We start from the raw sequence: 15,619 nt of genomic DNA, 5'->3' as shown, positions 1-15,619 counted from the left end.
TCATGTATTTCAGAACTTACGATTAGGGTTGTTAGTTTTTTTTTTCTTGAAAGAAACAATTAGGGTTGTTAATTGGTTAGGCGTGAGATGATACTGACCCAGATCCGATTAGGCTTTGTTTTAAAGCAATGTTATCCAGTATTGGTGTGTATCGGCAGAAATTCGGTCTGCTGCAGGCCTGAATCGACTATTTTTTAATAATTTTAAAAATACAAAAAATACTTTTTTAATATTATTTTAACTTTATTTTAATGGTTTTAACATGTGTCACGTTATGATTGAGATGTAATTTTTATTATTTTTGGGCCGATACAGAACAGTTGAGTATTGGTATCGGCCCGATACAGTTGAATCGGTGGCTCAATGATTCAGGGCCGATATCGATACTGACAACATTGTTTTAAAGTAAAAGATCATAAATTCATGTTACACAATCGATGTGAAAATAGAAATTAAATTGCTCAAATTAAAGAAAATACCAACATTTAATCTTGCATCCGTTAAGCCCATGTCTATACAGTGAGTAATTTATAAATAGAATTTGCCGAAACCCTAATCTAATTTGGGTTCAAAATTAATCCAATACCTGATTAAGATCCAAATTTAACTAAAAAAATCAAATAATAAAATTGGATCCAAATGGATTCTGCCCCATATCTGCATCAAAGACCCAGATATGGTGTAGAAAATCTTAAAGCAGGCATAGATCCAATCCAAAATGCGAAATTTATAAACAGCAACATTTTGCTGGGTCTGGCTTTTCTATCGAAACCCAAAACCGAACCTTATTTGCCTAAGCCAGGTTCTCTTGGACCCTCAACGATTAGTCACACCGGTTGCCGTTGATTGCCACAATGAACGGTGATGATGCGAAAACACCGATGGTAGAGTGAGTTGGTATGTCACCTGTCCTGTTTCTGTGACTGCTACTCAAAAGGGGGATCCCCCCATCGGTCCATCGTCACCATCTTCCGCGAGTGAGAGACCCTCCCGAAAACAAAAAGCATGTATCACCGTCCAATCGTCGTCGTCGTCCTCCTCCTCCTTCTCATCGTGCGGTTGTCCGCCTCCGGCCGCTCGCACCCGGACCCTTCGTCGTGGTCGATCCTCCACCGACGATGGAAACCCCACGGAGATTCCTTCACCTTCAACATCGTCGACTACGGGGCCACCGGAGACGGGCGATGCTACGACACGGCGGCCATCCAGGCGGCCGTGGACGCCTGCTCGGCCGCCGGGGGTGGCCGCGTCGTTGTTCCGTCGCCGGGGACCTACCTCACGGGGACGATCTTCCTTCGGTCGGGGGTCGTTCTGGAGGTCGAGAGGGGCGCTAGGGTCCTCGGAAGCGCGTCGCAGCGGCGGTATCCGGCGGAACCCTCGCGGTGGTACGTCGTCTTGGCGGAGGGCGCGGTGGACGTTGCGATCACTGGCGGGGGGACGATCGACGGCCAGGGAGGGGCGTTTGTGCGGAGGTTCGACGATCGGAAGAACGTGATGGTCAGCTGGAACAAGACGGGGAGCTGCCTCGGGGATGAGTGCAGGCCGCGCCTCGTCGGCTTCCTCGATTGCCGGAACGTCCGCGTCTCGGACGTCCGATTGACTCAGCCGGCCTATTGGTGGTAAAGTCCAACGATTCCTCTCACTCTGTTTTTTTTTTTTTTGTCTGCGCCTGATTTTAACTGCCACAAAAAATCCCAGAATACCCTTACTCTTTTTTTTGCGAATCTCAAACAAAAAGCCCCGCCCTTGTTTGTAGTTCCAAATCCGAGTTCAGATCTGAATGAGATCCAATAATATGGAATAGAATCCGCATCCAATTTGTAGATGGTAATGCTGGATCCATTTAGAAAAAGTCATTTTGCATACCGAAAGTACAAAAGGATCGGATTGTACTCAAACTTCAACATGGATCTAGCATTAAATATTGATAATCCGATCCAAGTATAAAGGCACTCAGATTAAGTGCTCAAAATAAAGTGTCATATGCAGACCTGAATCTGACCGAACACGCTTCATTGGAAATGGGAAATGAATGACTAAACTATCCCAAACAAATGATGTGAGTAGTGCTAAATTTATGTTTCTTTGTTTGGAATTGGAAACTGGTAGCTGGGATTAGAGTTTATGCATTTGGGAGAGAAAGTGAGACTGCGTCCCCTTTATATTTGCACTAAAGAGTGGATTTGGCAGCTACCATTTTTTGAAACGCATAGACTCTTTCATGCTACCAGTTTCCAAACAGAGCCGTTAGCGTCTGGCTCCCAAACATAGCCTTATTTAATCGACATGCTTTGCCCTACTTTGATACGATTTGGGCCATATGGCTGATCATTATGAAGAGGTACGTTCTTTTTCTTTTCAAGTCCAACTTTTGTGAAACCTTTCATGTTTGCTATTAGAGTAAGGATTAAACGTTCAAACAAGCTTAAGAGCATGAATGGAGGGAGGTGGTTGTAACTTGTTCAGAAAAAAAAAACAAAAGAAAAACGGATTTTTGGTTGAATCATCAAAAGGTACACGCGCCTTAAAACAAACAGATTTTCATACTACACTGTGAGGATTCGAAATTGAAAAAAAAAAAAGTTACAGAGATTTTCCTTTTTTTCTTTTGGTAGTCTAGCTGGGGGATAACCCCGTGCGGGATTCGAACCCAAGGCCCTTCGGTTATGATAGTACGACCCTAACCACCCTTCAAATTTAACATAGAGCTTGTTTGCTCAAACAATCACGAAAAGGTGAAGATGTTAAATTTGATGAAATATTTCTGTAAGTTCATGACATCCATGTTAGGTACAGTTGTGTGCCTAGATCTAGAGATAAAGCAATTAGATGCTGATGCGTATTTTATAGTCACATTTTCTCTTGGTGTTCTAGTGGAGCTATTAATTTGCAACGTGTGTGTGCCCTCGCACGCGACTACCTGCACCTCACACCTTTTCTTTAGAAAACAATAGTCGCGGCAGCCCTATCAATGTTGTACCACGTACAAGCACCCATACATACGTGACATAAACACACTTGTTATTTTTTCTGAGTTGTTTTTTTTTTTACTATTTCATTTTGGGGCCTCGTTTTCGCACAAATATTGGTAAAAATGTTGATGCACGTCAGATGCAGTTGTTCATATCTTCTGAAGAAACTAGTTGTGATGCTTGACAGTGGCAGCATTCAGATCCATGTGAACCAGACATCTCATGTTAAGTTGCAAGCTTAGGATGCTTGGAATGTCTCTTCTTTCAGATTACTTACGCATGTTTTATTATATATTTTGCAGTTTGCACATAGTCAGGTCCAACCACACATTGATTCACAATGTCACTATAGATGGTGACTTTAATACTCCCAACAATGATGGTATAGATATTGAAGATTCCAATAACACAATTATCACCAGATGCAGTATTAATACAGGAGATGATGCAATCTCTCCAAAGTCAACTTCAGGGCCAGTATATAATTTGACAGCAACTGACTGCTGGATCCGGACAAAATCTTCTGCAATAAAACTGGGAAGTGCTAGCTGGTTTAACTTTAAGAACTTCTTGTTTGACAATATCACAATTGTTGACTCTCATAGAGGGCTTGCATTTCAGATACGTGATGGAGGTATGAGATATGTTCCCTTGTTTTGTCAATATTGATGTGTGCCAGTGTTAAATCTGCAGCATGAGGGCCTATGATTGGTCTAATGTTTGGACTACAATGAAACTTTGAGTGCAGTTATTGTTGGTTGGTTTACAACTGCTATGTTGGACGCTATACATCTCTGAGATGTATGGTGGTAAAGAACTAAGCACAATGTATCGTGCGTCAGTCCTTTATACATCTTATTTCTTTATTGTCTGCTGAGAATGAAGGACTGTCTTCAAGGTTATTCTGGAGATGTTGACAGTTGCTGATTAATTCTGTCAAGCTTGGGGATGTCCATCAAGGGATCTGAACTTGGGATCTCTAGGTGTTCTAGAATCCCTAGGCTCAGGATCTTCTCTCGTCAGGAGAAGATCAAACTGGCTCCTAGAAAAAAGCTCCCACCATTGATAAGTCTACCATAAGCCACCTCCAATATTTAATCACAAATCCTGAACCCATCCCATCTTCTTAAGATATTTACCCTGGGTACAATAAGAAATTGCTATCCTTCAATACTCCTCACCAATTCTATACACTAAGAGTGATAGTAACAGGTCTTAAAATGGCCAACTTGAACCTTCAAACAAGAAAATGTCCATAAACGGCATTCCTCTATCACCAAACTGGCCATTCATGCTGGTTGTGGTGATGTGAGTTCGCAGATTGCTTGCTACTTGTTCATCTTGTTCTGTATATGCATCTATTTCTTAATGCAACTCTATGTATCAGCTTCTCTCTGCATGTGTTCTCTCATCTCTCTTTGAAAATATTAAAATTGAATCAGATCACTTTTATATGCCGGTGTGAGCATAACTTGCTGTGATTCCCATCCTTTTTCTATTGTAACTTTTTCCTTGGCCATGCTAACTGAACTTATAACCAACAAAGAAAAGTCATATTTAGACATCTCTCACTGTCCCAAAACTTTTAAGCTTTACTCTTTCCTGTGACAATGAGAACACGTGATGCATATATGCGTATACATAAATCTGTTTCATACATATGTATAGATAAGCTTGTCATGCCTTGCATCTTATAAATGCTTGAGTGGTTTTCTCTTTCTGCTTGTCATCTATGCATTTTTGGCTGAAATTGAAACACATATGGAACAAAATCATCACTCCATTTTTTTGTAGTTTTGTAAAACTTCTCTTTCTTTTCATGCTTGGTGTTAACTATTAAGATTTAAAAGCCCTACTTTGGACTGAAGAGCCACTATGGTCTCCTTAACTCATGCTTATGCTGAGTAATTAGGCAAGCTGGTCCTCAGTCCTGTCCATGGTATTTTTCAACTTTCTTCTAGGCATGCTTCTGATGATGACTGACAGGAATTTTGTAAAACAGGGAATGCCAGTGATATAGTCTTCTCGAACATAAAAATTGAGACGCGGTATTATGACCCTTCCTGGTGGGGCAGAGCAGAACCTATTTATGTTACCACATGTCCTCGTGATAGAAACTCAAGAGCTGGATCAATCTCCAATATTAAGTTTATCAACATCTCCGCAGTTTCTGAGAATGGAATCTTTTTATCTGGATCAGCAAAAGGTATGCTAACTAACATAGAGTTCAGCAATGTTAACTTAACATACAGAAGATGGACAAATTTCCATGGTGGACTAGTTGATTATAGACCTGGATGCCAAGGGATGATCAAACATAGCACAGCTGGGGTCATCATGGAGTACATTTCAGGTTTGGTTACAGAGAACGTAAAGATGAATTGGGCCAAGAACAGCGTACCAGGGTGGAATAGTCCTCTTGACTTCACCCCTTCAACTGTGAACAATATACACTTGACAGATTTTCAGTCAACAGTTGTATGATTGGAAATACCCATTCAAGGCAGAAACTGCCTCCAGTTGTAACTATAATTATTGCAAATCTTAGCATTTTTCATTGTGTAATTTCATCTAGTTTCATCAACGCTATTGAGTTTTTTGCTGCATAAGGTCATGAAAATTGAAACTCCACAATTTATTATCTTTAGTCAGGTTTATCATAATGTCGTTTGCAAAATTTACCTATTGCATACATCAATTACAAGCATGCTACGATACATTGGGCTACTGTGCTTTTAAAAGCAATACAGGACAATATCTAGCGATGAAAACATCATGTTCTTTTGGCTTTGATATTATCTAAGAGGAAATTAGCGTGTTAACATGGGAAAAAGGTGTGAATGAAACAGCTTTATTTCCTAGTTAGTCTAAATAGCATAAATTGCAATACTGCATCTTGCATAACTCTATGTAGATTGGGCAATGCTTGTTGATGAGTGTCAATGATTTTTACTTCATTAGACAAAATTTTAGTGCAAATTATAGCTTCTCAATTAGCTAAATTTACGATATTAGCAATACACAGAAAAAGATGAATTCAAATACTTGACATGCATTTTCCCCATCTTTTATCCTTGCCTTTTTTTTGTCAATTGGAAAAGATTTTCAATGTTCTTGTTTTTAACATATTCCTTCTTTTGTTAATTTGTGAAAGCAACATTTTTGGTTTTACAATACAGCTTGATGATTTGGATAATCGAGATCTATAATGTAATAAAGAATGAAGGATCTGGAGCCATCCAACATGGGCTGCAGTGCCACACCTGCCTCTTGCATCTCACTTCCTGTGGGTCTGTTGGTGTGCTTCAGACACTGGTATCAATTCCTTACAAGCTAGGACCTGATCCAGTTCGACCCTCTCTCTCTCTCTCTCTCTCTCTCTCTCTCTCTCACACACACACACACACACACACACACACGCAGGCACAGTCAAATCATCAATTCCAGTAAATAGTTGCACCTTGATCATCCACTGAACCCATAAGCTGATGCATCAGGGAGCTGGTGAAGTGCATGTAGACTGCACTATCCGAATACTGCACTCATATTTCAACTCAATACTCCTGTGAGACTGCTATATGTCGAAACTCGTGTCACCGCATATGCCCCTACTAAGAAAACATCAGAATGTATAAAATCAAGAAATTAACGATATCCAAATAAATGAATTTATAAAAAAAAAAAAACGTTCATATCACAATATATTGAAAATGGTGCTATCTTAGTTGATCATGATTTTTTATCAGAAATTCATTGTTTTGTGAATGTGTTTTGATAAAATAGCAAAAAATTGAAAATATCAGCAACATTGGTCAAGCTGGAGCCTAAACAAGCTTGCTCAATCTCAGAATGGAGTAAGAGTTCTAACCAAATTGGTCTCAAGAGTCCAATCTAGCTTACCCAGTTGAATATGCAGTGGGATTAAATGTTGTGTATAACGAATTATTCTAGTGTTTGGCTTGCAAGCAATAGGTTTAGAGCTTAATTGTTGTTGTTTTTAACTCTCTCTTTTTATATTTACATGAAGAAACCGCCCCCAGAATCAGAGACCTAGCCGCCATGGCTCTGCCTGTCATGCTTACGATCACTGTTCTGGCAGCATAAAACTCCCTTACCCTTGCCCCTTGGGTGTTGCTTCTAACTTTATAACGTTTTTTCTTTTCTTTTCTTGGTAAACAAGTCAGATCGAGCTCATTCTGACTGAATCCAACTAAGCCCCGCCCATACGCATTCCACATCTGACCCTATTCGGGCATATTACTAATGGGATCCTATAATGTGGGTCAGACATGGTTCGTGCCCTGGTCAGAACTCTGATCGATCTGCATTCAGAAAGGGTTCTATAGAGTAGAAACTCAACCCCCAACATTGCAACCGGATCCAACTAGACTTGACGATATTTTTTCCAAATCTGACCCGTATTTGAAAAAAACCCATAAAATATAGGTGGGGATCCATGTCAAACTGGGTCCGACCATGCTTGCATATATATATATATATATATATATATATATATATATATATATATATAGAGAGAGAGAGAGAGAGAGAGAGAGAGCATCACTCACATCAGGGTGGGGTTTGACCCGGACCCAACACTTACCAAACCCTAGAGGGTAAGGGTTTGATGATAAACAAGGAGATCATATTAGAATCCGGGTCCAATTAATATATGGAGCTTGGTATGGTTTGTGAAATTTCATACCTGACCCCAGTTCTGTTTATGATTTGCAATTTTTCAATGTAATATATATATATATATATATATATATATATATATATATATATATATATAGAGAGAGAGAGAGAGAGAGAGAGAGAGAGAGTCCCTAGATTATGAAAACTAGAAATATGGGCATTTTCAAAACCATTTTTGCAAATCCAACCATGTGGATGTGCTTGGCATGGTGAATTTGCTAGGATCAACTATTGGATAGTGTATTTTTTATGAAAAATGTGATTTTTGAATGCTTGAATATTTATGAAGATTATGAGTCATTGATTTTAAAGCCTTAAAAAATCTTGTTTATGCATAAAATCGGATGATTCAAGTGCCGGTTCTTATAAAACCAAGCATATAGATCATATCTGTATGGTTAAATTCAAGAGGAAAAAACAAAAAAATCATGAAAATTCAGGTTCACACATTAGTTCTCATATATATATATATATATATATATATATATATATATATATATATATATATTACGGGGTCTGGTTCATGTAATCCTTATAGGATCCGGGTATAGTTTCTCTTATAGTAGGTTCAATTGTAACCAAGTTGGGACCCGAAACCAACATTTCAAATCATATATGGGTTTGGTCTCACCTGGGTCCGAACCAAACCCGACCCGTCGAACAACCTGTAGTAATTCGACCGTTGGGCTCGAAACCACCCGCCGCCGGAAGGAAGGATGTTGCCAAGGAATTCAAAATCCCTACGGACCCTACCTCGCCTCGTCTCTCTCTCTCAACTCACCACTCTCGTCGGCCATACCAACGCTTCGGCGGATTCGATGGTGAAAACCCTTTGCACCAATGGCCAACTGAATCAAGCGTTGCTGCAGATGGCCGTCCACGGCCACGGCGTTAACTTCCACGGCTATGACGCTCTCCTAACGGAATGCATCAACCAGAAATCCGTCAGAGAGGGAAGGAGGGTCCACGCCCACATGATCAAAACCCGCTATCATCCTCCCGTCTACCTCCGAACCAGGCTCCTTGTCATGTACCTTAAATCTGATCATCTGGACGACGCACGGAAAGTGTTCGACGCAATGCATGAGCGGAATGTTGTCTCGTGGACTGCAATGATAGCCGGTTATTCGCAAAAGGGTTGCGGAATGGATGCTCTGGTTCTCTTTGTCCAGATGCTTGAAAGTGGGGTCAGCCCGAACGAGTTCACACTCGCCACCGTGCTCACTGCATGCACGGGACCTTGCGGTCTCGATCATGGCAGGCAGATTCATGCCATTGTGGTGAAAACCTTGTTTCAGCTTCATATTTTTGTTGGTAGTTCTCTTCTTGACATGTACGCGAAAGCTGGTCAGATTGATGATGCGTGCAGGGCTTTCGAAGAAATGCCCCAAAGAGACATTGTTTCTTGCACGGCGATTATCGTCGGGTATTCACAGTTGGGTCTCGATGAGGAGGCTCTGGAGTTGTTCCGTCAGCTGCTGAGGGAAGGAATGCAGCCGAATTATGTAACTCATGCTAGCATCTTGAATGCTTTGGCCGGGCTTGCTGCCTTGGAGTGTGGCAAGCAGGTGCATGGCCGAGCCATGAGATCAGGCATGGATGTGTATATTGTTCTCCAAAATTCTCTGATTGACATGTATGCAAAGTCTGGATGTGTCAGGTATTCACGCCTAGTTTTTGATAGAATGCCTGAAAGAACAGTGATCAGCTGGAACGCGATGCTTGTGGGCTACAGTAAACATGGGTTGGGGAAGGAAGTCGCCAAACTGTTTGAATTGATGCAGGATCAAAAAGTTAGGCCTGATAGTGTTACTTTCCTTGCTGTTTTATCAGGTTGCAGTCACGGAGGAATGGTAGAAGAAGGGTTGAGCTATTTTGATTGCATGGTCAACAGTAAAGTGGTTGAACCCGAAACTGAGCACTATGGTTGTGTTGTTGATCTCTTGGGTCGTTCTGGACAGGTTGATAAAGCTCTAAACTTCATCCTACAAATGCCTTTTGAACCAACTCCTGCTATATGGGGCTGTTTGCTTGGTGCTTGCCGAGTTCACGCAAATGTTTTTGTTGGTGAATATGCAGCGAGGCGGTTGTTTGAGATAGAGCCTCAAAATGCAGGGAATTATGTGATCATGTCAAACATTTATGCTGCAGCTGGGAAATGGGAAGAAGTAATCAATGTCAGGCATGTGATGAAGGAAAAGGCGGTGATGAAGGAACCAGGGAGAAGCTGGGTTAAGTTGAATCGGGTAGTTCATACTTTTCATGCCGGCGACTGGTTTCACCCCCAAAGGGAGGAAATCTACAAAATGTTGGGCAAAATGGCTTCAAGAATCATGGAAGCTGGTTATGTGCCTGATCTCAGCTGTGTGCTTCATGATGTTGATGATGAACAAAAGGAGCGGATTCTTCTTGGCCATAGTGAGAAATTGGCAATTGCCTTTTGTCTGATCAACACACCTTGCAGGGCTCCCATTCAGATTGCTAAGAACCTTCGTGTCTGTGTTGATTGCCATAATGCAGCAAAGCTAGTTTCCAAGGTTTATGAGAGAGAAATCTCCCTGAGAGACAACAATCGCTTCCATCAGATGGTCGATGGTGCGTGTTCTTGTGGGGATTATTGGTGATTGGCTATGTCACTTTATTTCATGCTGAGCATAATGTGCTCGTGTTCTGAGATCAGGGTGCCAGATGCCAACTTTTAGAACTCAGATTAATCTATGCTCTGATTGATCTGCTTAATCACATCTGGTAAGCTGTCAAGGTGTGATATGACTCAAAGCGACTGGACCCAGGTATTACTAGGATTCAATTCAAACTGGTGGATGCCAAGGGATTGTAAAAAATAGAATGCCTTCTGATTTAGAGAACGGCAAGAACAGTTGCATTTTTAAAGAGAAAACTTCTTTGATTCAGAAAACAGCAAGAAGAAACTATTGATTCTACAAGAGTTGGGCATAAAGGCAATTAAGGTCTAATGGCCATTTTGTTCCCCCGACAGATTGGTTATGGAAGATGAGCTATAATTTCAGGGGACAAAAGTCTTGGCATGTTTTTGAGAGAGAGTCTAATGAGATAAGGAACTACAGCTTTGCAAAGAAACCAGAAATAATCTTTTCTTAGTACCAGTTGTATCTACTAGATGGAGAAGCCACTTGAGATGCTAGTGTGACCACATATGTACAAGTGAATTACAGCAGCAACTACATTGGTGTCGCGATTCATTGGTGGAATCATCCTTTCTTGAGGCACAACTGATTTCATCTGGTACATTAACAGGCAGAAGCATAAGAGAACGAGACATTCATTTCATGCAGAGAGAAACGAGCATGCTTGAAAAGTGCATGAGAACATGTTACTAGAGTGATGAACCATCAATCATGTAGGAAGGTATCCGTTTCTCATATTTCTCTAGCTTTCGGTTTGAACCATTAAGTTGCACGCTCAGAACTGACTGTATTAGCAGCAAAATTCAGGAGCCTCAATTCAAGTTCAGAAGCATTGAGTACAATTGGTGCATTTTCAGTGTCTAGAATATATACTGCCTCCTTGTGATACTGAACCTGGATTTCAGGTTTTTTGGTGAATAAGTGGATTTTCTTTGGACACGTGTGAGATTAAACATCTAAATTTGATGTGATTCACATTTTGTTTTTCAATATTGAGACTGACAAGAGTATGGGCATACATAAATTTGTATGAATCTTTCATACTTTGAGGAAACTGGTAGCAATCTGCCCAACCGCAGATTGGTGAAGGACCAACAGTAAAACATTAATGAGGAGAAAAAGAAGAGAGAAAAAGCAATAGTTGTGTCAAATCTAAATGTGTTGCAGTGATCTTTATCATGGCTCCTCCCAATTTCTCGCGGAACCGTGAAATAGTCAGCTCTTATGGAACTCTCCAAGCAGAATCATACTGTTGCCCCTCCAAGTTGATTTTGTCACCTTTTAAATCCTTTCATTTGGAGTAGACTAACTTGCAAGTGTCAATTGACCTGCAAATGCTCGTCATAAATTGAAAGGCAGGTATGGAGTTGTCCTGATTTCATGAGCCCTGAGGCTCTTCTGAGGCCATGAGAACCAATGGTGCTCAATCCAGGTTCACATCTGGAGTTGTAAGTTCAGTGAATCCATGCTGGGTCAAGATTGGATCCATGATAGCCAAGTTCTTTAATAACAGTTGGACACAGTTGAGGTCTTCCCAGCGTGTTCTTGCATCAATGCAGGGAGTTGTGTGTGCATGCAAGTGCATGCACAAATGTGTGTGTGTGTGTGTGTGCATGCTTGTGTGATGGCCAAGTTGGGGAAGCCCCTGATAGAATGTGAGCTCGATATCCCTCAGTGAAGAAATTGCAGCTCTAACTGATCCAGCTATCTTATTCAAGCCACAGGGTGTCGAATATTAGGCACAGTTGGTTTGCAATTCTATCCATGCTATGATTCTTCTGCTTGTGTAAATGCAGGAAGTCATAAATTGGGCACAATTGGGTTGCAATACTGCTAGTTTACCTTAATGCTACTATTTCAAATTTGATTGATGTCACTTATGATAAAACTTAGCTCATATCAAGTATGGTCTGCGTGGCAAATGGTTACCAAATTAGGAAGGCCCTTATGTGGTCAAAGAAGCGCTACCATGCAATTCATATCGTTTGATCAATGCAGATGGGGTGGATTTGTCGGGTCCTATCAACGCTCTGCATTTGAAGAAATTTTACACCTAAATATCTATTCTATCTTTGTATCCTTCAAAGAGCTTCCTTCAATAACAATGATCAATTATTACTTCGCTCAAAATTTTCTTCTCTTGTTATACTGGGGCATCTTTTGTTACAAAGACTTGTTTTCACTTCAAGTGTCTTATATGCAGGCAAGGTCAAACGAACTCTTCCATCATTATTTTTTATCAATTCTCATTCAGGATAAGGGATAATCTTGAACAATGGAACTCTATTCGGATTTATCTTGGGTCAAGAATTTCCTTCTTAATCATCATGGAATCTTCAGAAAATTGGCAATCTTCAAATTCAATTTGCAATTTTTACCAATCTTTCCCAGGATTCGATCTCAGATCGAATCTTTTTTTTTTACGATGCTCGTCCTGGTCATTTTTTTTTCAAGTTATTCAGCTTTCGAGTTGGAATAATTCTCATTTGAAGATTCAAGTTTCGACTCGGACCTTCTTTCAAGTTAATCAAATTCTCCTTTTGAAGATCCGAGTTCTGAGTCGCACCAACTCCATTAAGTTGGCAGCATCTTTGCTAGCTCACCTGATAGTTGAGCACCATGAGCATTATGTTGTGACATTTTAATTCCACCATTTTTTTACTGAAAGTTGCACCATTACTTCAGCATGGAAAGTGTTTGAAAATAAAACTCATTGAAGGGATTTATAGGTAATTGAATTTCTGAACTTACTTTCAGGTCGATGTGATAGGGTTGAGGGATCTTTCATAACCTCGATGTTGAATTTGATGCATTTGTTTGATGGGTTGAAGACATGGAATTTCCAACAATTTTTCAGTTCTCTAAGTGAATTCCATATTTCGATTCAATCCAAACAGCCGAGTTTTGATTTGTCAGTTATCAAAGCCCCGGTAATCCAAACATTAACCGAAAATTGTGTCAGAGCTACGGGTTAGATTTTGAATATATATATATATCATGAAAACATGAACGGATTCAATTAACAGTATGTAACACCGGTATTTTTATTGATTTTATAATATTTTTATTATTATATTTCAATAATAATGCATTTGGAAATATTAAAATATCAAAAATAGTTTTATTGATTAAAATTTTGGAAAATTCAGTGTCCTCATGTCATATTTTCCCCAAAAAAGATTTGAACTTGTGAATCGAACCCATGGCATGTCCTCATATCCACGAATCTTTGTGACATAGGTTTGGAGTTGGCTTTGGATAGATTCAGTGTGGATGTAAAGTGCTAAAATGGAATTTGAGTCCAATTGTTGATGGGATCGGTGACTTCTTTTACCATTCAGGTTCGATCAGATATCCAACCCAGATCCTAACCGAGGAGAGATATAGATCAAGACCAACGAGGACGGTGTGCCGCCTATTGTAGCTAGGCTCAGACCCGCCTGGACCCTGACCCAGCTCCATCTAAGCCCTTGACAGACCTAATTATCATGATATCATTATTTTTAGTTACCTTCAAAAACAAAAAAAAAATGGCTCACATGCAACAGAAAGGATCAATAGTCCGACAACACAACCCATAAAATTCCCCTTATTTTCTTTACATCATAAATTACCCCGTTTTGGGTTTCTCTGGCATTCATTCCCAAGAAAAGAGAAAGCTTTCGTTTTCGTTTTTTTTAATCCAGCTTCAATCCGCTAAGGAACAGGCAACCAGTGGCATTCAAAGAAATAGAAGCAAGCAAACAAGCAAGCAAGAAGAGGGTCGGCTTCGGCTCATGCACATTTTCTTGCAGCAACAGGAGAAGAAAGAAAGAACTCTAGCTAGGTACAGACAGAGGGAAGAGGGTGGGGGGAAGGAAAACAGGGCAGCGAGTTTGTGGGGCTATCACCAGAAAAGAAGGATGGTGTTGTCGATCCGGTGGTTGGCAATCATGCTTTGAGCGATCCGACGAGCTCCTTGATGTCGATGTTGTCGGCGATCTCCTGGAGCTGCTTCCTGACGCTCATGTCGATGAGCTTCGAGCCGGAGCTGCCGTACCTGACCGTGAACCCGGCGACGAGGGAGGGGTCGATCACCGTCTTGATCCTGACGTTCTTCTTTCCGGTGAGCCTCTGCACCGTCTGCGCGATCTGGGCCAGGTGATGAGATTCGAGCTTTACCACGGAGGCGACGATCGCCAGCTCGGTGTCCGTCAGCTTGTTGTAGACGGTATCGAACTCCTTGACGATCTCCTTGATGATGTCGATCCGCTTCACCTCCACCAGGAGGTTGAGGAAGTTCGTCGTATTCGGCTGCAGCTTCGACCCCGCCGCGATCTCGTCGATCACCTTCCTTTTCTTCTCCAGACCGATGACCGGGCTTGCGAAGAAGTTGAACACCTTCTCGTCCGAGAATAGTTTCTCCAGCTTCTCCACGTCGCCGCTCGTGATCTCCAGTGTGTCGTTCAAGATGGCGAGGTCCGCCAGAGCCGTCGCGTATCTGGACGCCGCGGTGTCCATCATCGTTGCCCCAGAGCTCCTCCTCCTCCTCCTGGGCCCGGAGAGACGGAGCGAGAGGAAGGGTCTGCCGGAAAAGGAGGAGCGGAGTGAGGCGGCGCCACTAGCCCTCGGTAGGGGCTTTGACGCCAGAGCGGCAGTCTGGAGGCGGAGCGCCACCGGGGATTGCTGAAGGGCGTTCATCTTCCGGCGAACTGAGCTAGGGTTTCTCTATTATGGTCGCACCCGGAGAGGGGAATTAAGGGGAAGAAGGGTTCGGTGATGGAGTAGAAGAGAAAAAATGTGATGGGAACGGACGGTCTATGTTGGGGTGGGGTGGGAGATCAACGGTAGTAAATCCGTGGCTTATCCGACTAAATTGAGAGAAAGTTGGCCTCTCTTATGCGAGCGAACATGAGCTTGACACGTGGCTGATTGAGAGTGGATAGCACCTGATCCTGGCTCTTATCAGAGAGGGTGGAGGGTTTCAATCGTGCCAGTGCCAAAAGCAACTAAAGACCGAAAAGGGGGAGCAGGATTTGAGCCGGATCTCAACTCGACCCAACCCAACCCAGTTTTATTATGGGCATGGAATGGATCTTCCGATCCAAATTAGATCATGAATATCTAGACACGTGACATTAACCTGAAGTTACTCTTAGACACGATCAACAAGATTTGAAAATCCCAATGATCGCTGTCGCGTGATCTTCAGACTTTCAAAATCATGACCGTTTTCTCCATATATTTATATTTTTTTATATATATTCCTCATCTTTTTAACTATAACTATGATATTTTTTTCTG

At 41.5% G+C, this 15,619-nt stretch overlaps 3 protein-coding genes across 3 annotated transcripts; 2 read left to right on the top strand and 1 right to left on the bottom strand.

Annotated features, from left to right (window-relative positions):
- The first annotated feature begins 918 nt into the window (after positions 1-918).
- On the top strand, positions 919-5,608 carry LOC149827967 (Pectin lyase-like superfamily protein). The gene is made up of 3 exons (XM_090019762.1): positions 919-1,619; positions 3,275-3,606; positions 4,975-5,608. Exons 1-3 carry the CDS (start codon positions 1,006-1,008, stop codon positions 5,454-5,456), a joined length of 1,428 nt encoding a protein of 475 aa, XP_089875888.1. The 5' UTR covers positions 919-1,005; the 3' UTR covers positions 5,457-5,608.
- Positions 5,609-8,524: 2,916 nt separating this feature from the next.
- On the top strand, positions 8,525-11,326 carry LOC149827966 (Pentatricopeptide repeat (PPR) superfamily protein). The gene has a single exon (XM_090018302.1). It carries the CDS (start codon positions 8,540-8,542, stop codon positions 10,292-10,294), a length of 1,755 nt encoding a protein of 584 aa, XP_089874428.1. The 5' UTR covers positions 8,525-8,539; the 3' UTR covers positions 10,295-11,326.
- A 2,570-nt stretch (positions 11,327-13,896) lies between these two features.
- Positions 13,897-15,135, bottom strand: LOC149827965 (ATP synthase delta chain, chloroplastic-like). The gene has a single exon (XM_090019763.1). It carries the CDS (start codon positions 15,014-15,016, stop codon positions 14,267-14,269), a length of 750 nt encoding a protein of 249 aa, XP_089875889.1. The 5' UTR covers positions 15,017-15,135; the 3' UTR covers positions 13,897-14,266.
- Positions 15,136-15,619: the final 484 nt, after the last annotated feature.

The sequence above is a fragment of the Nuphar pumila genome, chromosome 10, assembly GCF_984573655.1.
Source record: "Nuphar pumila chromosome 10, dmNupPumi1.hap1.1, whole genome shotgun sequence".
NCBI lineage: Eukaryota > Viridiplantae > Streptophyta > Magnoliopsida > Nymphaeales > Nymphaeaceae > Nuphar > Nuphar pumila.
This window is presented reverse-complemented; position numbering and strand designations above follow the sequence as displayed.

Excerpts from the sequence above, each read along its gene's own strand:
- LOC149827966 (XM_090018302.1), top strand. The coding sequence starts at position 8,540 with ATGGCCGTCCACGGCCACGGCGTTAACTTCCACGGCTATGACGCTCTC.
- LOC149827965 (XM_090019763.1), bottom strand. The coding sequence starts at position 15,016 with ATGAACGCCCTTCAGCAATCCCCGGTGGCGCTCCGCCTCCAGACTGCC.
- LOC149827967 (XM_090019762.1), top strand. The coding sequence starts at position 1,006 with ATGTATCACCGTCCAATCGTCGTCGTCGTCCTCCTCCTCCTTCTCATC. Across the intron at positions 1,620-3,274 it reads ACTCAGCCGGCCTATTGGTG|TTTGCACATAGTCAGGTCCA; the intron begins GTAAAGTCCAAC and ends TATATTTTGCAG. Across the intron at positions 3,607-4,974 it reads ATTTCAGATACGTGATGGAG|GGAATGCCAGTGATATAGTC; the intron begins GTATGAGATATG and ends TTTGTAAAACAG.